Here is a 23,121-nt window from a genome sequence, read left to right on the forward strand (position 1 = left end):
TTTTATAAAATTATTAGAATTAGAATTTTTTAAAGGATATTTAAATGACTGTAAAGTGAATTTCCACAGTGTAATTTTATTAAAAGAAAATTCTTAAAAAAAAATTTCACTTCACTTGAAAGAAAAAGTTCGGAGCATCTTGACTTTCGAGAACATCACCACACTACAAATCTCAATTTGAGAATAAACCATAATCGCTTGTTCGAGTATCACAAGTTATACAATTTTTATAAGAATTTCACATCATTTTCTATTGAGTTTGTGCGGTTTGTGCCATAGGTTTGAAGAGAGTAGAGAGAGTCATGAAATTCCAACCAGGAGTTTTGCAATATAAAGATAGTTCAAAATGATTTTTATGGAATTTCCTGGAGAAACGTGACCAATAATATTTATTTTATTTGATGCCATTTTGCACTCAATGTCCCTATGACCATTTTGTAGCGCCAGAATAAATGAATTGAAAATCTGTTTAAGCTCGGTATAACGTGTCAAAAAGTCAAAATCGAATTTTTGCCAATTGGGAGATTATTTATTGATCAATTTGCAACAACGTCGAACCACCGTTTGTAACTAATGGCACTTTAATAGTCCCATAGAATAAATTATCCGATATACTAATGCGTTTGGATACTTTCTGTCGCTCGCGCTTTTTGCCAAATTTGCTTTACACGTCCTCCCACTCACATCCTCACCCCCTCCCACCCCCACCCCGAAATGTGCCTCCTCTTTGGTAAACGCGAAATCCTCTATATACGACATGCAAAATAAATGAGGGCTTCTATACTAACATTTTTGCCATTGTACACGCGAAAAAGGGGTACTGACATTGGGGGTGGGTGAGGGAAGGGAGGGTAAAAAATATAGAGTTTAAATTTTTCATTTTAAATCGAATTAACACAATATTACAAAATTGATTTAATTAATATCATTTATCATGCTCTTTGTTCTGTCGAGTGAAAAATTGTCGCAGGTTTTTTGCGTGATGGACACAAATATTTCATTATAAGCGCGATTTCAATTATCAACCCTCGTGTGATTTAATGGGAAATTTCATCGAAATGATTTCATCTCTATACCAACAGGAAATTCCCAAACTTCCCGCAAATTGAAATATAATAACTCTTTTATCGTTCTCTGAGCTTTCTGATCTGGAATATTTAAAGTTTTTTAATGAAAAAAATTTAGGTGTTGTAAGAAAATGATTTTATTTTAATTTTTTAAGTTAGAGGAATTGGGGTAAGAAGGTAAATTCTTCGACTGTTCACTACTACTTCTCTGTAAGAAAAAAAATCATAGCCTGAAACATATTTTACTGTGGCTGGATTCTGATATGTTACGCAAGTTTTCTATACGATTTTTCCACAAGTTTTTCCTTTATTCATACGAACGCATTTCATTTACATAAGTTTTGCTCTATACGAGAATTTTTCATATTTTTTCGGAAGTTTTCAGCAAAAACATATTCACAAAAACATATAAAAGAAAACTTGTAGAAAGATCATATAGGAAGATTGGGTTTCATATCAGAATCCATCCACGCAGTATTAACGTGAACATTGTATGCCAAAATATTAATTTACTTTTGCAACATATTAAACAGAACCAGCGACAGATTGATTCAATTATCGAGGAAAAAATAACCCTTTAATTACTTCAACAATTAAAAACAAATCACAAACCTTTAATAAAATAATTAAACAATGCTTTATAAAATTTAAAATAAATTCACAAAAAGCACCATAAATCATTAAAAAACAACTCTTTGATAAAAAAAATTCGTTTGATTGCAATAAAGCTCCACTTGATTAGGGCCTTTATTGGAGTTTGAGTAACAAAATTCATCCATTTTAATTATAACCAATATTTTTGGATGAAAAGTTGCACAATTGCACAATATTATCATTTTCACATTTTGCATTTTGCGAAAATTATTATCGGTGTGTGTTTGCCGTAGCCATTGGCCTATACACACCCCTCAATATAAATGTTAAGCAATGCATGTAGAATAGATTAATTTTCAACCGCATGCCACCTCATTAAGATTAACATATCAAAGTGTGGTTTGAGGGGGATGGGGGGGGGTGGCTGTATGAGTTATTTCTCAGTGTGCTTTTTGATGTGGTTTCCATTTCTCCAAAATATATTTCACTCCTGGAATAATTCAAAATTTGCTCACTCCTTCAGAGAGAGAGAGAGAGGAGAGTACTATGTAGATATATATGGAAAAGTTTTGTAGTAGAATGCACAAGTGGGCGGATTTGCAGATGCTTGGAATAAAAGCTCTCTTCACACAAATCCCAAAAAGCTCAATCTCTTCATATGTCGCAAAATGTACATCAGAAAATACATATTTTATGTGAATAGTATGTATTCAAATGTAATTCGAAATATTGCGAGTTTGTGCACTTGGTGATTAATTAATTTATGCGAAATGACACTGCTGGTGTCCTTCCGCAATATTTCTGCAAAAGTAGCACTTTTCTCCGCATGTCCTTCTCCCGAAAAACATCCACCATCTATATTTTTGGGGGATCTCCTCTGTGCCATGTAAATAAACACGATGCCAGGGAGATGTGAGTGGAGTATCGTCTCCTCCTCATGGTTGGGGCGAGTTATAAAAGTTGTGCAAATTTATTCATTTTAATATCCTCTCTATCCTCTGTGGTATAAAAGTTTTCCTTTTGCACCATGGGAAAATCGCTTTTTGCTCTACGATGCATGGTGTGGAGTGGCAAACATTATAATAAGCTCCAATATGTGAACTCATACAAACATTCCGTACTTTTCAAGTGTTTTATGTACATATATTTTACAAAAAAAAACATTCTAAATTTCCATCCGCATGCTAAAAACATTTTGTACGGGCTTGAAAATCCTTCAGAGTTTTCCCTTAGCCATCAAAAATCTCATGTGTGCGTACAGCATAAACCCTTGGGATAATCGATATTAAATTACACAAAAGGGTGAGATTTTTTAAAACAAAAATTGCTTGTGATTTTTGTAGGGTAAAGGAGGGTAAGTTTTGGGAGTGGATTTGTTTAATTTACTCTTCTTCGTATGCCTTTTTGCGCTTCCTGCCATTCCTGCCTAATATTTGTTTTTTTTTCTCTCGTGACACGAAGGCTGTACAAGAATCGATTTACAAGCATAAGAGCTTTTCCATCTTTTGAAAGCTCTTTTGATGACTTTTTGTATGTATGAGTATTTAGATTGCAAATATTTAAGAAGAGTGCAATGACACTGATTAAAATCTCTTCAACTACCCCCTAAAAACAACTTGGAAGGTAGAATAAACAAAAATTAAAATAAAAAGAAGATTTTTTAAATTTATTTTCCTTTTTTTTTTTAAATAATTTTGCATTTAATTAGACGAATTTTCAAAGGTCGTGAAAGGGTTAAAATTCATGCTTTTATTTTATGCTTCTAGCACTTCTAGCATCATAATAAAATCATCCCAAACTTTGCAACATAAAGTATGATTTATTCCCAATAACTTTTTGTTTGTAACGATAACAAGTACACCCACACACACATGGAGAAAGTAAAAAGCAACATAAATCCTTAAATCTGCCTGGTTGTTTGATGTTGCGATTTACAAAAATAATGAACTATGCCTCTGAAGATGAAGACAAATCTTATCTAATCCATTAAGCGCTAGAAAATCTCAGAGATTTACCTTCCATACAAACAGTACGGGTAGAGCTCGCGTATGGGGAGAGCATACATATAATGGTGTAATGGTGGCGGGAGAAAAGAGAAATGTTTCGTTTCCACGGCTCTTTGTATAGTTTCGTGGGTAAATATAATCTATTCCGGAGGAAAACCTACTCCCACACACACACATCCCATTGCACGTTAGTCGCTTGAATACTGGGACTTTTGAGGGTAGTTTGAGATGCGAAATGTACATATAAAAGAGGAAAACCCCGGGTGGAATGATACATGAAAGTTGTATAAGTTAGTAGTTGCCCAAAGGAAAATATGGCAATATATAAATCGTAAAATTTAGCATATACACACTCATACACATTACATCTCTTTTGGGGGTTGAACGGGGTGGGGGGTGGTGGTTTGGGGGTTACGAAAGAGAATGTGCATTAAAGTTTTAAAATTTATCGTTTTTGGTTATATGAAGTTGCTCCCGTGCTTTTTCATTCACTTTGTGCATTGAGTTTGGGGGTGTGCAAAAGAGAAGATATCCAGGGGATGAGAACGCGCAGTCAACAATTCCTGGAGGTATGAATACATCAGGAACTCATGTATTAAAATATTCCACGCTTTATGAGGGGGTTTTGGTGAAAATACTCTTCGGGGGGCGGGTGGCAGGGGGGATATAAAGCGCCACAAACGCTACAAACACACCGCACAACCCGCTAAGAACACGATGATGATCAAAGTGTGTGTGATTTAATTTTCCTCGTCAGACTTTTGCAACCCCTCCCTGGGAACGCGGTGCCCCATCATTCGTCTCCTCAGCGACACTTCCGCCACCCAGAGCTATTTTTTCCCTCCAACCCCGAGAGGGTGAGCCCCTTTGAGAGAGGGTGGTGGTGCAAGGAGCAAAAGAGGACTACACAATCGTAAAGAGATAAAATTTTATTATATCACCCCCGTACGCTGTGTCCCCAATCCCACCCATTCACTTTTCATACAGCGATTTCCTGTGGGTCTCCCCCCCCCCCCCCCCATCAAACACCCCTCCAACCTCCTTCCACCCCCGTCTTATTCTCTTTGGAATATTTTTCATTTCCTCAGCACATCGTCGTGGAGGTGCTTTTCGTTTTTTAGGCGGGGAACGAGGGAGGAAATGCGCGGTTCAACTTTTGCAAAAGAAGAGAGACTAAGAGAATTTACATTTTCATTTTTCGAATTACACATAATTTCTTTTTTCACTGATGGAAAATTTTATTTGCCGCATTATGGGGATTTCTGCAATTGCTCTAATGCATAAATTTGATTGCGGTCTCCCTGCTATTAATGTGCAATAAAGTTGAAAAGCACATCGCAAAAAGGACTTTCTTTCCGCACATATATATTTCCTCACAAGATAAAGGACTTCGTGGGAGAATTTATGAGGAAAAAAAATAATTTTAAAATGAATTGACTTTCCGGTTTATTTTCTACAATTCAATTCCATTTAAATTATTGTTTGTTCTATAAAGTCTTCTGTATTCTAGGAATTTTATCTTTAAAATGAAAATCTTTGGAATATTTTATATTGAAATTCTTATGAAAATAAAAGGATGTTTAAAGGCAAAATTAAATTAGAAGGAAACTAAGGATGATTCTAACCGTTTACCTAAAACGCTTTTAATTCTTTCTTTTACGATTTTATAATAAAATCGGATTTAGTATTACAAACTGAATCAGAAAATCGTTAAAATTATAAATCACAACGAATAAAAATTTTCTAATTCCATCTCTATTGATCGATAGCTATTAAGCAATTTTCAAAAAAAAAAACTAACAATTAAAATAGATCGTTAGTTATTTTAGATAGGTAATCAATTTTCCCGCTAAAACCTTTATAGGCTTTTAGTAGAATGCAAAAAAATCAAATTGAAATTAATAGGATTAATACAGATTTTCCCAATTTTGCGCGTTATATGAAATGAAAATCAAACCAATACTGAATCAATTAAAAATTCCCAGAAATCCAGGGGATGAAGCTTCATATTTTCCAATCAGAAAGTATTCAAAATATTGTTTTAAAAAATTTAATGATTCGCTGAATGAATTAAAAAAAGTTACTTAAAAACTATTCAAGAATTTAAAAGAAAAGAATAAGTATTTAATATAATGAAGAAATTTTGTTAAAGGCATTTTTCCCCAGTCTTTTAGGTAAGAAAAAATCTCAAACTTGCTGTATCTAAAAATTAACTTTTCAGAAAGCAGAATTCTCGCATCACTGAGCATAGTCCACAATTCCCCCCAGTTTTATGTTAAAGTCAATGATGAGAATGTTGGGAAATGCTTACCTTCCTCCCAAAACCACACCACAGTATACGGACGCCACACAATTTGGTAATAAAATCTGCATTTTGTGGGTTCAATATTAAAACATTGCATGGGAAAATGTGAAAATTTCATCCATGATTCACTCTGTATGGGTATGTGTGCAAAAGCTACGTCATGCGATATTTTCGGAGTTCATGAAAATTATCATAATTGTGTCAGAGGAGTATGTAATAACTAAATTCAATTCACCATTATTCTACTTGACATGTTTAGTGGTGTACAAGAGAGGTTGGAGGGAGTGGGTGGTTGTGATTGTCAATCACATGCATAATTATTGCCACTTTAGGGGGTAAAATGCCATGAAATTGCATAGATTGTCATCCATATGAAAACTGTTTGTAAAAACTTCATTAGTGCTTGACTAGCGTCCAAACATCATCATTTTCTTTAGTACAACACAACATAAAATGTCCCAAACAAGCGGCGTAATGCACAAGAGGGTGAAAAGGCGCATACATAATTATTTTTAATGTTCAATGCAAACCCCTAAGGGTGTATAAATTGAAATTGATATTGCATACGATTGGTAAATTTGGTGAAACCTCAAACTCATTATGATTATTTGTTGAATCACCAATTCAAATATATTTTGCCCATATATCGTTTGCCTTTGTCAAATTGGATCAATTGCCCCCCATCTCCTCTCCCCATTTTTCCCCAGTGTGGATGTGCGTGCAATCAAATTCAACTCAACCGATTAGAATTGGAACAAATTGCCATTTCCCCCCAAATTGAAATTGAAACTTTTCCATGGAAAAATCAATTTCTACAAAAATTCGTTGGAACTAGGAAAAAAATTTCACTTTACTACACGAGAACAAAAAATCAATAGGTTATTGAATTTTAATTAATTGGCGTTCTATTTCTAGTTTATAGTATAGTATCTCATACTTGGATGCTAGAGCTTTTTTGCCAAATGTTCGTATATTTTTTTTTCTAATTAAAAAAATTACAACAGGCACGTTAAAAATAACAAAATTAAGAATTCAATTAAATTTTCAGCTTTGACTTTCCTATAAATCCCACCTTCGACATCAATGAAACATTTAATTACAGATATTGTCTCCTTGCATCTTCATGCGCAATCACCTTGCGTGCTAAGCAATTCATTAAAGACAATGCAACTTCCGCCGCTAGAACTTTTGGAACTCCATCAAGAAATTAAGTTTCAACGCGTCAAACAAGAACTTGGCAGAATTCTCAATCTATTTCCTAAAACTTTGTAATCCCTTCTGTTGCATATTTCACGAAATCTCTCAATTATGTTATGAGTTAAACTTGATATGAAAATGGGGCAAATTTTGGGGTTGGCATTGTTTGATTTTATCTTCCGGGTACGTATGGGAGTAATTCGGTTTTACCATGGAAAAAGGTAATTTCATGCAAGGAAAATGTATGAAACTTTCCCAAAAGTTCGATACTCAACTAATGCCTTCATCAGGTGTAGAAAATGATAATTTTATGATTAGATGAAAAATTTTTCTGGATAAGTTGTATAAAATATTATAGTTTGTGGTTTGACAAAGGAGTTTATTCATTTTAGCAGAGGAAAGTGAGGCAAATAAAGTCACTCAAGGGTTTAGAATGAGCTCGAAATATTCAGAAATCTAACTATCTTGCTGGAAAAGTCAATCATAACGCGTCCAGTTATAAGAGTTGGTGTCCCACAACGTGTAAAAGTTTGTTTATGCGTTGTAATTTAATTTCTGAGTTGTATATTAGTAGGCAAAATTGATTTTTTTGTGAAAATCAGTAATTTGATGCATAAAAACGATCATATCTCCGGTTCTATAACACCTACAGAAATTTCTTGACTAGTTTTGGAAAGGTCTTGAAATAATCTGTAATTTGATATATATCACAATGATTTTCAAGGTCACCTCTAAAACACAAAATGGCGGTTTTTTATTTCACCAAAACAGTTTTTGGCATTTTTCGTCCTGAAGGAATGATTCTGGAGATTTCTGATGTTCTAGAAAGTTGTAGATAATTGTAAAACCTTTAATTTGATACCAAGTTGAGCGAAATCGGACAAGCCGTTCAGGAGATATGGCGCTTAGAACTTTTCAAATTCAAGAATTTTTCAAATGGCTATATCTTCTAAACGGCGACATAGATTTTCATCATTTTTGGACTGGTGAAAGATATTGAGTCAGGCTACAACATATCAAAATTTAAAAGATTTGCCTAATGGGGATTCGGAGATATTGCCCCTTAAATTTAGGCAATTTTTGTTTTTGATTTTAGCGCCTCTTGCGGACATTTTTGGAACTTGGAATGTTCTAGATAGTTGTAGGGCTTCTTGAAACCTTTCATTTGATAACAAGATGATCAAAATCGGCCAAGCCGTTCTCGAGTTATATCGAAAAAACACTTTTTGCTTTAGGCCGCCATATTTGCTAAACCGCTTGACCGATTTTCAAGTATGAATTATCGATGAAAATGTCTCACTGAGTTCTACAATATACTAAAATTTCAGACCTCTAGCTGTAAGGGAACTGATTGACGGTATTTCAAAATGGCGGACGGCGGCCATCTTGGAATTTGAAAATGCGAAAAAATAAAATTTTACACCCACATTTCTATAGAAAACTTCAAACCTGAAGTCTCTATCTGTTACCGTTCCCGAGATATAGGGCAAAGTTTGGAGTCCCGGACGGCAGGCCGGCAGGACGGCAGGCCGGCCGGATCAAAAATTTTCCACCACCATTTTCGTAATGTGGGATGTCTAAAACGTGCTCATACCAAGTTTGAGCCCGATCTGAGGTGGTCGGAAAATCCGACGATTACAATACTTGGTGTTGGCCACGAAGTGGAACACCAACTAATATACAAAAACGAGTAACCCCTTCATGGGATTTGAGCAAAAAATATTCTAAACAACGTCACGCAAATTATTTAACCGATTTCCCAGTAATTTAGAAATTTTGCAATTATATTTCAAATTATATTAAATTTGATGTGATTATTACATTTTATTCATTAATTATTTGAATAATTATGTGTAGGAATTATGAGATTCAGAGGATTTGTATATGTTTGTACAAATTCCACATAATTATATTTTCTAAATAAACCACATTTCAGAGATTTTAGAGATCTTCTATTGAGAGCTATATAATTAATTTTAATCAATTTCTCATTAAAATGAATTCTTTTTCTTTAAAAAAAAACAATTGTTGGTGAAATAATGTTTTTTTAATCTTCTTATTAGCATTCTAATCTTAATCTTACTGAGAGAATTTGAATACTTTTTCGTGAAAATTGCAATGACGAAGACGATGCATATATATCTTTTAAAACCCACAAGACAACTTCTTTCTAGATTATACAAAAGTTGAGCTCTTAATGCTGATAAATTGAATTTGAAAAGAGTTTCCTCCGGATAAAATCGGTTTGTTGAATCCGCGAAGCATGTTTGGTGTCAGATTAGAGCGATTTCTTGAGACTTATTTTACACTGTGAGAGCGAAGAAGAATGGGGTTTTCGCAAGATTTCGCACCGTCGTAAATCTCTTCGTATATGGATCTTCATATATTAGGAAAATTGTGCAGCGATGAATTTGAAAGTCTAATCTTACACATACACCCGTGAGCCCTGCAGCGAGAATGTGATTATCACTGGTAATCCTTGTAAGACGTGGAAGGATAACATGGAGCAACAATATGCTATGTGTTGTATTATGTACAAGTTACAATGATGCTGCATTTGGCACCTTGAAACAAGGAATTTCGACAAGAGCGCACTCACCTGCTGTAATCACGAGCAACAGAAGGATGTGCTGCAGATGTGTGTGTGGTAAGGGCTGCATTTTCTCTCATACACAAGAAAAACACGGGGGCTGCACTTGATCAAATACTCAAACGCACGTTTGCCGCAGAGAGTGAAAATTCTTCTCTTTCGCAGGTAAAAAACAAATTTCCTTTGCTCTCCTTTTTTTTATAAAAGACTTTTGGGGGTTGAACGAAGCACTTGGTTCACTGGACTCCTCACAAACTTTCTCCACCAGCAAAGTTTGTATAACTCATTTTATTTTTTTTTCTTCACTTTTTTTTGCTACTCCTCTCTCCCACTTTCAGCCCAGTCCACAACCCCCCTCTGGGCTCTTTACTTTGATGGAAGTTTTCTCAGCACACAGACCAATCACTTAGAGCGCTTTCAGTGCTTTACTTGGTGCATAATTTATCAACATTTTCGCATATACCCTCACCTTCCCGGCTACTCGGGGGCGACTTTCAGCGGTGTGGTGGTGGTGGTGGATAAAATACGCGAAGGATGGGACTTTTTGTCGGAGATGGTGTGGGGAGGACAAAATTGTTGCTCAAGGGGGAAGAGGGTGGTGTACACACAACGCTACCCTCGGTGGCTGGACCTTATCGGAAGCAACAGAGGTAGTTGCCGTAAATCCACAGTTCCCACGAGAAAATCATAACTCACACTGGGTTATATATATAATTTTAAAATGAGGTGTTCTGTAGGTAGCTGCGAAACCCACCCTCTACTAGACACTCTATCTCACCACTCATGTGATACGAAACTCCCCGTCTACGGTGCCACACTAATTATGTTTATCATGTTTCACAGTTGAATGTTGAACCTGAAAGTCCAGCTTTCTCATCCATCATCACACAACTTTCCACTCACACCCTCCCTTGGGGTCCGTATACAGGATTCCAACCCCCTAAGGTAATGTATATCCTTTTACTATATATATGTACGTATTAGTAGCTTGCCTTTACAAAGCAATTATACACGGTTTAGTTCTCTGAATCACCTAAACCTAATTCCTTATGCGTCTCTTATGTGCTACTTCAACCCTCAATGGCTGTGAGGTCAAGAACATACACTTCAGAGTTTTGGGTGAACCGCACTCAACGACATTTGAACTTCCGGAACCGTACGAATGTAACCCGCCAACGCGGTATATGGGGGCTTTCACGTGCAAACGGAAACACGAGCAAAGAGCAACTGAAGATGCCGCGAGGACGATGAATTTAATGAGCCAAGAGGGAGAGCAAGGATCATGAACCAGTAGAGAGGAGACATTGTCATGCGCACGAGCCCCTGGGGTGCACAGACCCCCTACCACCAAACACCTACCCCTCCGCAGCATCCAACACTTTTATTGCACCCAATTCCAAGGGAAATTAACTTTCGTGAAGATCACAATCACAGAATGTGATTCAGAGGAAAAATTTGCCATTTCCCATTTATTTAATTTTTCCCACCAGTAGCTCTTCCCCCATCCTCCTCTCCCCCCGCCCGAAAAAAACCTCCCACCCCCACTAAACCACCACCACCCACCCACCCATCGTGCGTTTCCTGCCCGAAACACCAACAAAATTTAATGTGTTGACAATAGTCGCAATGAGTCTTTGAGGGCTATGTGTTAGATGATTTTGGCCTTAAGACACCGAAGAGACAATGATGAGTGTGGAAGGAATCCCCGCAAGGCGCACGCGGGGGTGGCAATAAAAAGACAATTGGGCCTTGTGAATAGGAAAGCTATTTAAATGAAACAACTTTGTATCTTTTCCTCTCTTGCAAAGGAATTTCCGCCCCGAGTGGAGATTAAAAGTTTGCCGTTTGTTGAATTGCAATTAAATTTATACTATTTTAATCGTAAAGTTTCAATCCAAAACCCCCTTCGTCTTGTTTGGCAACTTCGTGACACCCCCGCGCCTGAGGCGATGGTGTCTCAAGAAATTAATGAAATGAGAAGCAATTTTCGCTAAACGCATAGACTTTATTCTTAATTTGCTTAATTTTATTTCTACTTTGTTTTGGGAATTTCTGAATCTTTGGATTTTTTTTGTGTAAATTAAAATATTTTATTATTTTGTGTCTTTGTGCTTTGAAAAGCTTTCTTGTGGTTACATAAAAGTAAATATACAAGTAAATAAATTTACATAATAATACCACAAAACCAAACAACCCTTTGGCACAGAAAATGCGGTGGAAATATGTAGGAATGAGCTGGGTTGATAGTCCTTAATAAATAGGGCTGATTAATTCCTTCTCAACGGGTAGAGATTTAAATATTAAAAACCTCTTAAAAATATTCAATAGTTTTAAAGTATTAGCAAAAGAAGGAAATTTTGACGTTAAATAATTAAAATATTTTATGAATAATTTTTAAAATAAATTAATTCTTTTACTTCTTTCAAGCATAAAATTATTCTAGTAATTCTAGTTTATTCTAGTCAAAAATCTTTAATTTTATTACAAGATTTCTAATATTGGGTCGGACTCTGTGACCAAGAAATGCTTGAAATTTTTAAATACAAATTCTTGAACTTTCAAAGATTTCTTGGTTGCTGAATAGGACCGACTATATGAAAAATATTTCAAGATTTTGACAGTTCGTTTCTTTCTTTAGTCTTGATATAAAAAGAAAAAACGTTTCTAAAATTTCTTAAGAAACTTTCTAACCGAATTTTGAAGAAGTATAGCTCTAGTTTTACTTCTAACGGCAAAAGAACAATCCGAAAATATGAACTGTCAATATCTTAGAAAAACTTTAAATTTTAAATAAAATAAAAGAAAAGATTTTTGACAGAATCAACCCCATTATTCTCTTTCTTACTAAAATATCGCCTTGATCAAAGTTCATTGCAGTAAAAATCTCTTTCCTTTCATCAAAAGTCAAAAGGAATTTTACAAGTCAAAGAATAAAAGCATGTCAATAGAAAAATTCTCTCAAGCAGAGAATAATGATTCAATTGAAAATAATATAATAACAAAAATATTTTACTATCAATAAATCATGTTTAAATGGATATATAAAGATGACATTATATAATAGTGCGGGATTGTCTTTTGGAATGTCTTCAGGGGGCGTTTCACAAACGTCTATCGAAATCCCTTTGAATGGGGGGTGAATAAAATTGTTTAAAAGGAAACTTGGAAGTTATTTCTCCTGATAGTACAATAAATCCTACCGAGGAAATGGTAAAGTTTTCCCTTTCCATAGCACCAGCGCCTTCAGCAAACCACTCCATTTATACTACCCCCAGTCGTCATGGTGAGGAGTTGGTTGTAATATTGAAATTTTTCTGGGTGCGTGCATAGCCTTTGATGATTTTCTTCATCATCGACTTTTAGTATTTTCAATTAAACATTTATAAGTTTGTAAAATGGATTATTTCCATTCGAAGGAATTAAGAGAAAGGCAAAACTATTTGTGAAAATGTATAGATGAGTGTGCAAAACTTTGGAAAAACTTTTTTAAAGGTACATATATATGATCGGGGGTTGTGAATTGTGGAAGGGGGTAGTTTTGGGTGGGTGGCAGTGGGAAAAGAGACAGAGAAAGAGAGAGAGAGGAAAATTCGAGTGAAATGGCCGAATGATATTTCTCGGAGACGTATAAACTTGCTGGTTAGAGTTCTTTAATTAATTCTCTCGACGTCCTTTCTCTCATCATGTCCAAAGTTTCCTTCCCCCCCTCCCACCCATTCCACATTTTGGTTTATACTTTGATATATTTGGCTCCATGGAACCGTCCGCACCTTTTAATAAATTATACCTAATTGAATGATGAGCAACTCACATCTTCTCGCCCAACCAAATTCGTCATTAGTCCCCATTCTCTATGTATCCCTTCAACGGGATACGCTATGAGAGATTTTCCTTCCGTCTTTTGCCATGGTACTCCGAGGGGGGTGGGGGTGGGGGGTAGATGCTTACGTCTCCATGGGTTCCTCCTCAACATGAATTTATAATTCACGCAGATAAATTATAATTAATTTTATCTCCAGAGCAATTCCACACGAGAGTATATTCATTTGATATCCCTATGTAGGCATTTTACATTATATACCATACATTAATTAGAAAAGAATTGTAATTAAAATGTAACCATAAGAATCCCAATACAATGGCAACATAACGATACATAGAGACACACAGTGGATTCACAGAGATGTCGGTGAAAAAGCAAAAGAGAAAAAAATCCTTCGAGACGGAAAAAAGGAGACATGAGAAGAAAAAAAAAGAATAACGAAGGAAATTCCTACACTTAACCCTGTACACGTATACTGAATACCAAAATCCATTATTATGCGAAAGCCAGAAGAAGAAGATAATAATACTTTATAATTACATCAAAGACAATGAGGTGGGTTTTGCGAGAGAGAGAGCACATCGATATTATAAAGGAATTTTTCACTTTTAAGCTTGTTAAAAATAATAAATGAAAATCTTCTTAACATTCGGTCACTGCCGTAAGATGGCTAGGGGGCGTACCGCACACACAAAACTTTTGGCATCTAAGACGCGGGAGTGTGGGGGCCTAAAGCAAGAGGGTTGTGTTTACTTAGGGCAGAGCTATGTGGTTCCTGTGAGTCAAACAAATCGCAACATAGTCCAAAGGTGAATCCCAAATTAAATCTTTGAGTTAAGAAATTAAATCTCAAAAGGATAAGAACTTAGATTAACTCCAAGACAGTTTTTTATTTGAACTAATTTTCTGGGATTGATTTATAAAAAAATTCTCATAGCAAAACATATAATTTAATAGAAGAAATTTCCCTTCTATCGGTAAATTCTATATATAGCCATATGAAGGCATATGAAAAAAAATCCAGAGAGTTTTCTATATGAAGAAGCTTTCAGTTTAGTCAGAAGCTATTACAGCTATTACATAAGTCGGGGGAGGGATGCTTTTATTTTCCTTTCACACGAATCCCAATGAGAAAATCCCACACATTTAATTTCATGCCTAGCTCAACGCACGTCAAGATATTTCTTGAATTTTAAAATATTCCCAACACGTTTTTATTTGTATTCCATTTTCTTAGTGGCTTTTCAGTGCTTTTTCTTGCTTCGAGAAAATTCATGCTTCCACCCGGCGTCGTGTTGATTCGTCCACCATCTGCCTATTTGTGCTGATCTTTCGTGCAATGAATTTTTTTTTGCCTTCAGCCATTTCTCGTGCAATTTTGTTAGCCCAGACTGTCTCTCTATTTAGTTTTCACAGCCTCATCCTCCTTCACTTGCCTGCTGTGTGGCATGACCACACACAGCCTCATCCCAATTGACAGGATTTCACGTTATTGACTTCATACTGTAATTTAATATATAGCGTGGGCTTGGGTTCCCTCCCCCCACCCCAACCCTGAAAAAAAAAACACACGAGAGTACACTTTCGAAAATGAAACTTCCCACCACTTTCCCAAAATGAAATTCACATAATTTCCTCTCTGTCCAATAAATTGCACAAAAAAATATTTATACTCCCTACATCCCGGGCAGTCTGATGGAATTTTAACCAAAATATACGTGGAATGGGGGTGGGCTCGAGAGGGTGGGTACGAGTGAATCACCATAAATGATTTGAAAGATTTTTATTTTTGATATTTTTGAAAGGATATAGAAATCCCATCTCTGTCCATCTTCATACTGAATGAAATTCAATTAATATCTTCGTCTGTTTTATTTAGACTTTTTTATTGAATTTTTCACTGAAAACTTTCTCTATCAATTTTCATTATATCAATGAATGATACGAGGACAAATTGCTGTCTTAAATTCCCATAACAATCTACTTTAATAGCTATAATATTATTTTTCCTCCTAAACGATACAGGATCAATTAAGTCGGGATGTTTTTAGACCATGTCATCAACATTCTCCAATGGAACGTAATCACTTTAGCTCAGAGGGCTATGCTAAACTATAAACTAAATAACTTTATTGAACTACATGTACATAAATGTAAATAACTCGAGGAATTTGTGTGCATAAACATTTCGCATGACATAGAATATGGAAATTGAATAATTGAAATGCATAAATGCTAAAAGTTTTTGTGTATATAGCAACAAAATGATATCGTATGACCTTTGAAATTGAAATCTTATGTTTGGAAATTGATTTAAATACAATTATATAGTTCTTGTTTTCACATCATCGCCTTAAACTTTATTTGGACTTAAGGAAGTGTTTTCACTTGAGAAATAAGTGCCTCAGGGGTAGATGTTGCTCATATACATATATTTTGACAAAACTATTGAAAGCCACAGACCATAAGCCCCAAATTGCAATTAATTGGAAAATAATTTCTGAGAATTTTGATTGCATAGCTCCGAGGACTTTGAGGATTATATGAAGAGAGAGAGGGGTAATTTCAATTTCATAAAAAGCTCTAGCAAAGTTTAGGTATATTAAACAAAGTTTATAAAAGGAGGTCAATGTGTGGCTAACTGTTAAAGGTAAATTCCTTTGAAAACATTCTCCAAACTTTGTAGATTTTATCAAATTATTTTAGGATTTTTTAACCATCCGTAGGCCATGACCAAAATACTCACGCACATTGCCATGGGGTAGGTGACCGACCCCATAAAATTTTTCGCAAAATAAGTAAATTCTTGCGCTGAGCTTAAATAGACTCTTTAGTACACTCTAAGAAGTCTTTTGTCTATTTTAAAACACAAAAATAATTTTTAAATAGATTTTTTGATGATTTTTTTCAATGAGTTTTTTGAGGTTAGAATAGTCTAGAAAGAGACAAAGAGTGACAAAGCGAAGAGGAAAAGGAACAAATATGACCGTTACACCAATTTTTGAATTCCCTCTTCTTACATTTTTGTTAATAACTTTTTTTTCTAGTGGTCGGATCGAATTGAAATTTTAACACAATCTTCTCAAATAACCAAGGAACTTATTCCCAAAAGATCGGTTCTAATTATCTTAGAATTAGGGCGGAATAGCTCGAAATATAGCTCTGGGGTTGATCACCTACCCCTCATGGCAATGCAAGGGTTAATTCATAAAACTTACAAATAGCAAAAAATCGAAACGTCGCTGGAGCGTAAAAAAGCTGCACATTTTAGTGTTTAAGCTGAAAAACTCCAATTAATTCAATAAAATCATCATTTTTCTTCATTTTTTTCGCTCCTCCTGAGTAAATTGCATGGATGGCTAAGAGAATTTATTTGCTTGAATTCCGGTAAAAAAAAAAACTTCCTCAAAGGCGGATAATTCACCCACATCATGGCGTTACAGCGCTAAAAGGCATTGAATTTCCTTTTCGGGACCAAACGCGAGGGGGGTGGATGTTTTTTCGCGCTATGAAGTAATTTGCCTTGAGAGAGAATTTAGCTCGTCTTCGACGTGTCAGTCCTCAAATTAGCATTTAATTGAAAAATGAGCCAACAACAAGTCGTCATTTTCTCCCATCATCTTGTCCCGGCGCGCTTCTTGGTGCTCGCTCCCCGCATATGCCTTCACGGTGAAAATGCGCGCGTCAAAAACTCCACTCTCAACGCGCCTTTTCTAAAGCATCCGGAACTAATTTAAACTTGTCATCGTCATCATCACGCGGGAGCAGGTGAACTCCACTCATCTGGGGTGTACTCTATATGCGCATTGATGGGTGGTGATGGAGGTGGGTGAATGGACCCCATTCACTGTGGAGCTTCATTTCAGAGACGGCATCGGCACACACCCTCTCTCTCACGGGGAGACATCCAATACCACCCCCACACTTTGTGCCATACATCCGACGCGTGTATTTGAAATCCTCCCCCGGGGGTGGATCTCGCGAGGCTCGAGACATTCTGAATGAGTTGGAATCCCCCTGGAATGCCACGTCTCGTACTCTTTTCAAGCGCCGCGCACGAAACTCTTATCGCCACGGACGCCGTGCAGAAGGTGGAAGCACCCAGATATTTGACATTGTGACACAATGAAATTGACGCTCACTGAGAGAACTTCTACACCCCAAGCACAGTGAGGGGGTAATTAATTTTCGGGGGTTTCCATTCCCCACCCACTCCCACCACCATCGAGTGACAATGAATTGTTCATCATTACACCTGAAGAATTCACTTTAGCATTTAGCATTCAGCAGGAAATTGTAATTTGATTTGCTACATCACGGCATTTTATCACAAAATCTTTCATGTTGATTGAAATTTTTGTTGATGCTCCAAATTTGATCTTTTCGCATCTTTTATTCCATCAAGAATAACGTTCTCATTCTTGCAAATTAAAATATTTTGCAAAATTATTTATTGTCAAAAAATGTGTTTGAAATATTTTCTGCGTTTTATAATGAACCAATTAAAAATTTATCATTTTAATAAATAATAAATTGACAACTATTTGAATTAATTTTTAACGTGTTCAATTAATTGATTATTATAATTAATTGCTTGTTGTTTGAAATTCGATTAAAATCCACCCAAAAATTCAAACTATTGTTTTTCGAGGTGATACCTCTTTTCATGAGTTGATGGGGTTGATAATAAAATAAAATAATAAATTTATTTGATAAAATATTTCAATTAAAAATTAAAAAAAAACAGTGAAAAATGTTTTAATTAAAATAATTAATTGAAGCATTTTCACTTTTCTACAAAGAAAATTTTCTAATAAATTGGGTTATTTTTTTGGCTTTTCATTCTTTCCCCGATAAAGGAGGTTATGCATTCTGTGCGGTTTGACATTATTTCAAGATTCAAAACTGATTAGAAAATTATTTAGATAAGTGACACAACAAGTTGGAAAATACTTGCTGCATATTAAAACATTTCTCTTCAATAGTTTGTGAAAAACCTTTTAATCTACAATGGTCGAGAGCACAAAAATGCGTAAACTCCTTCAAAATAATGTTTCTCCGAAGATTATGAATTTAATTTAATTATTAAAACAATATAACTCATCCTTATTAAATTTTAATACAATGTTATTTAACAACAAAAAAACAATTGCTATTATATATATTATATATTTCAAAAAAATCTCAATACCCCCAATATATGTATGTATGTATATAAAGAGGTTTTTCGACATAGAATTAATTGAACTGCTGAAACAAGAACAATGGAATTTCAAATATTTGTTAATGGAAATTATGTTCTTCATTTTGGGGGAACATTCATTAAAAAGTTTATTTGAATTTTCAATTCTCTCAAATTGATTTTTTTAGCCACATTTTTTGCTGTCTACTGCAGCTCAAAATAAAGCTATTGTATTCCATTTGTTGCTCTGTACATGAAATTGTGATTCATTGAGAGATATGATGTATAAATCCATCACAGGGTACAGGATCTAAAAATTTGAATTTATATATGAAATGGTGATTTGTAAACAGTGATGATGATGACTGGTTGGAAAAGCATTGTATCTCCACGATGCAAACTGATTTTTTTTCATTCAAACAAAAAATATTAATCTGTGTGTGAATTTTAATTAAATGGCAATGAAAAGCTCCACTATGAAATTCCCTCGTAAATATATAGCTACATTCGCGTGCATATTACTTGCACATTTCGCTGATCTCTGAAGGGTGTGTTGCAAGGGGGTGGGTGTGAAATCAATGGGGGTGACAGAGAGTTTGCGAGATAAGGTTTAATTTACATTTTCTGCTGCCAAAAGAGATGGTGTGTGTATACTTCATACACAAGTATTCATGCAATCGAAAATTGATGATCTCTTATATTCCTTTTCACCATTTATGTCACATAATGAAATGATTTATCACAGTGAATCAATTCACTCCCCTTACATGGGGGAGTCACACCCACTTTGGTGCGATGGATGGCATTGGGAAAGTGCTTGGGAATAGCTTGAGCTTCTATTTCTTTTCACGACACTAAACCCCCCACCCTGCTCCCAGTTGTGCCACTTTATAGCGATAATATCGCAATGAAGTCACTGGAAAATTCTTCGAATATCGCGCCCCGTGCAAGGACAACATTCCTGCTATAAGGCGGTGTGTATTTCAGATTCCTTGACACACTCCTCTCCACCTTTTCCTTCCATCTACCCATACCACCCCCAACATGCCCACCCAGCTCGTACTTTCTCTCTCTTATCAACACACCGCCTTTCCCGAGGGAATCCTCCCCATAGATTGAGGGGGGTGCTCTGTGTATTAGACACACACCCTCCTCTCATGGGTCCCTCGCACCGGTATGCGAAATGGAATGAGGGGAGGATGCGATGTATATTTTGGTTGCTGATCGGAGTATATTCTTGGAAAATTTATTTAGCACAACATGAAAATGTGTATAAGAGCCTTTTCATGTCAGACCGGGAGAAAAACACAAAGTTTCTTTTGTTAATTCACTTACAACCCATATTGGAGCTTGCCGAGAGAGCTCCTTTTTTTCTCGACTCTCCCTTGCATCCAAACCACCCAATTTTCCACACGACCAACAGCACTGTAAGAAATATTTTCTTTTTAAGAATGTTTATTTAACGTTGAAACATGATGAGGAGCTTTTAATTTATTTTCTCATAGATGTTTCGATGTCATTAGAACCTTCCTCAGGTCACCAATTTTTTCTCAAAGGAAATCAAAAAATATTTCTTTACTACTCTTTTGATTAATTTATCAATCGAATGTTTTGTTGATTTGCTTTAATATTTCTGTTCTCTTCGACTAATAAGACTTTGAATCTCAGAGAAAAAAACTTTTTTGCAAACTCTGTACTAAAAATTTAGTACAAAATTATTACTCTTAAAAATCTTAAAGTAATACTACGAATAGAATTTTCCGAATTTTAATTAGCAAATTAAAACAGATAACATTGTTAAGTAATTTGTAATAAAAACCATACCTATTGTTAATAGAACAACCCACTAGAGAATTTTTAGTACAAATAAAAATCAAAAACATGACAGATAATTTTTAGTTCTGTCGCAATTTAAATTTGATTTAAAAGCATAAAAATATTAAGAACTTGCCATACTCTTAGTACAATCGTATAAAATTTAGTACAAAGTAAAATTTTTCACCAAAAGAATTTCTGAAAAAAAAGAATTTTCTTTGAGTGTATTTTTGCTTCATAAGCTGTGTATGATACTTGGGAAAGAAAATTACGATTATTAGATCTGTGAACATACTCTTTAGTCTTTGTAGTCTCTCCTTAGTGTAAGACATTGTCCAAGAAGAGGAAATATATATCTCAAACAGGGTGGTGAGGGGGTATGATGAGAAGCAAAAAGAGCATGGAAATGGTGGAAGTGACTTTGATGATGATGACAATGTTTGGTGGGTGGTGGTGGGATTGTCTTAAAGTGTGCCAGCTCCAGATTGGGAGGACGACCGTCTTGTGGTTGAGAAATTTAAATTGGTGGCGAACACCCCATCCCCAAATGACTTGCAATTAATCTCAAATGAGAAATAAACCTCCGGAAATGTGCCACAGAAGAATCATTCTGTGGTGGTGCGTGCGTGGATCAACTTTCTCGTATACCCACATCATCCCACCACCCCCGCAAACAACCTTCTCCGTACATAAGAGCCAGCTTGAAGATGGCAAAAGGGTGCGGGGGAGTCCACAAGAGTGTGGAATGAGAGCTGTGAGAGAGATGAGATGTGACTAGGGATGAAGCTTCCACTAAAGCCACAAATTGTGTATATTTCATAAACCATACCACATGCCGCCGTGATCCTGACGGAGTGGAGTCCGTTTGCCATTATATGTTGTATGACGAGCGGCGGCCAGACGGAGAATTACTTATTCCCATTCCGGTCACTTAATCCCACCAGAATTGCTCATACCCCCATCCCAGCCCCGAAAAACAGGATGCTGAAGACGATCTTCGTACACTCTGGCTGTGAGGTCGTCTCCTTCACCTCCCTCCATCCATTTTCTTACGATTATAATGGAGCGCACAAATACTGTGTTTGCACATAATCTCTGCGATTCTCTTTTCCATCTACAATTCTTCTTGTACCACTCTCACACGTTTACACACACTTGGGGAACAGAGTTTCCAGCAACTTAGTTTGCAATATTAATTAAATGCATTTAGGTCTAATTTTTTAAACGATTTTTTAAAGGAATTTTGTGTAAAAAATCGTTACGAATATTAAGGAAAAATTGACAAACTTTCACTTTAATTCTGACCTTCATCGCGAGCTTTTGAGCTTTATTTCTTTTAAGGAAATTTTTAAGTTTAATTTTTAGCATTTGAAATTAATTTTCAACGGTCTTTTTTCTCAATCTTCTTCAAAAAATATGCAGGAATTCGAGGAATTCGCAAATCACTCCCCTTTTATCATATAAAATAGAAAATTCTCATCTAAACCTTCATCAACTCATGCTGTGGATGTCGGTGTTCCGTCTATATGGCACAGGGAGACAACATATGTTCTGTTGGCCACATTTGAGTGAGATTCCGTAGATGATTGCGTGGGTGGCATTGAAGGGATGCTGAGGCCCAACACACACACACACACGCTCTTTCTCTCCCATTTGAAGAGATTCGCACGAGCACACATTTGCCCCCATCACATCCTCAGCGCATATCCTCACCCTGTATGTGTTATGCCTTAAATCCAGGCTTGGCATCCCTGCCAGCCGTCCCGCATTCCCACCCCCGCCCCCCTGAGATGGAGAGCCAAGACAAAATAACCTTAAGTAATTTGTCCAGCACGTAATTTTGCCGGCCACAATGAAAAGTTCTCGGTTCTCGCTTTCGCTCGACGTGCAGACCGTGAATTCGATGGTTTGGTGGGGGTGGAAGGAACGATATGGATAAGGACATGGGTAGGATCTGCGGAGAGATACATAGAAAGGAGATTTTGGGGGATTCTTGCGGGAAAATTGAGCAAAATGGATGTGGAGTAAACGAAAGATCTCCGGGTTGGATCATGGACTAACGAATACTCTCTATTTTCATTAAATTCTATTCGTTTCTCATTCCTCACACACATTCTCCCAATTTCCAAGCTGGATGTTGATTTTCCCGCAACTGGCAGAAAACAAATGTACAAGGATTTTTTTTCCTCAACAGCACCGGGAGGAGGAGCGATGGGGTAGATGAAAGAAAAGAAAAGCTCAAGAGAGAAAATAGCCAGACGCCAAATGTTTTTCTTGCGGGCTGTTGCTGTGGAATTTTGATTGAGATTTTTGAGATGCAAGCTGGTAAAACGCGTTCTTCTGCGGCTCTTTGTTCGTGGCATAGAGAAGAGTATTGATACCACCACCCATGTGAAAGAATGGTGAATGTAAACATGACTTTTCTAAAGGAACACCCCCATCAGGAGCTTTTTTTTTGAGTTACTTTTTTGGGAAAAAAGTAAAAGATGAAGAAAAAAAATGAGAGGAAAATCCTCTTGGTGGAAAAACAGGAGAGGTTTTA

At 36.0% G+C, this 23,121-nt stretch overlaps 1 protein-coding gene across 1 annotated transcript in view; it reads right to left on the minus strand.

The window, feature by feature from the left end:
* Window positions 1-9,957, minus strand: part of LOC129789722 (uncharacterized) — a 55,918-nt gene extending 45,961 nt beyond the window's left edge. Inside the window, exon 1 of the mRNA XM_055826738.1 lies at window positions 9,769-9,957. Within this exon, the coding sequence (XP_055682713.1) occupies window positions 9,769-9,829 (61 nt within the window). The 5' untranslated portion in view covers window positions 9,830-9,957. The remainder of the gene's footprint in view (window positions 1-9,768) is intronic.
* Window positions 9,958-23,121: the final 13,164 nt, after the last annotated feature.

The sequence above is a fragment of the Lutzomyia longipalpis genome, chromosome 2, assembly GCF_024334085.1.
Source record: "Lutzomyia longipalpis isolate SR_M1_2022 chromosome 2, ASM2433408v1".
Lineage (NCBI taxonomy): Eukaryota > Metazoa > Arthropoda > Insecta > Diptera > Psychodidae > Lutzomyia > Lutzomyia longipalpis.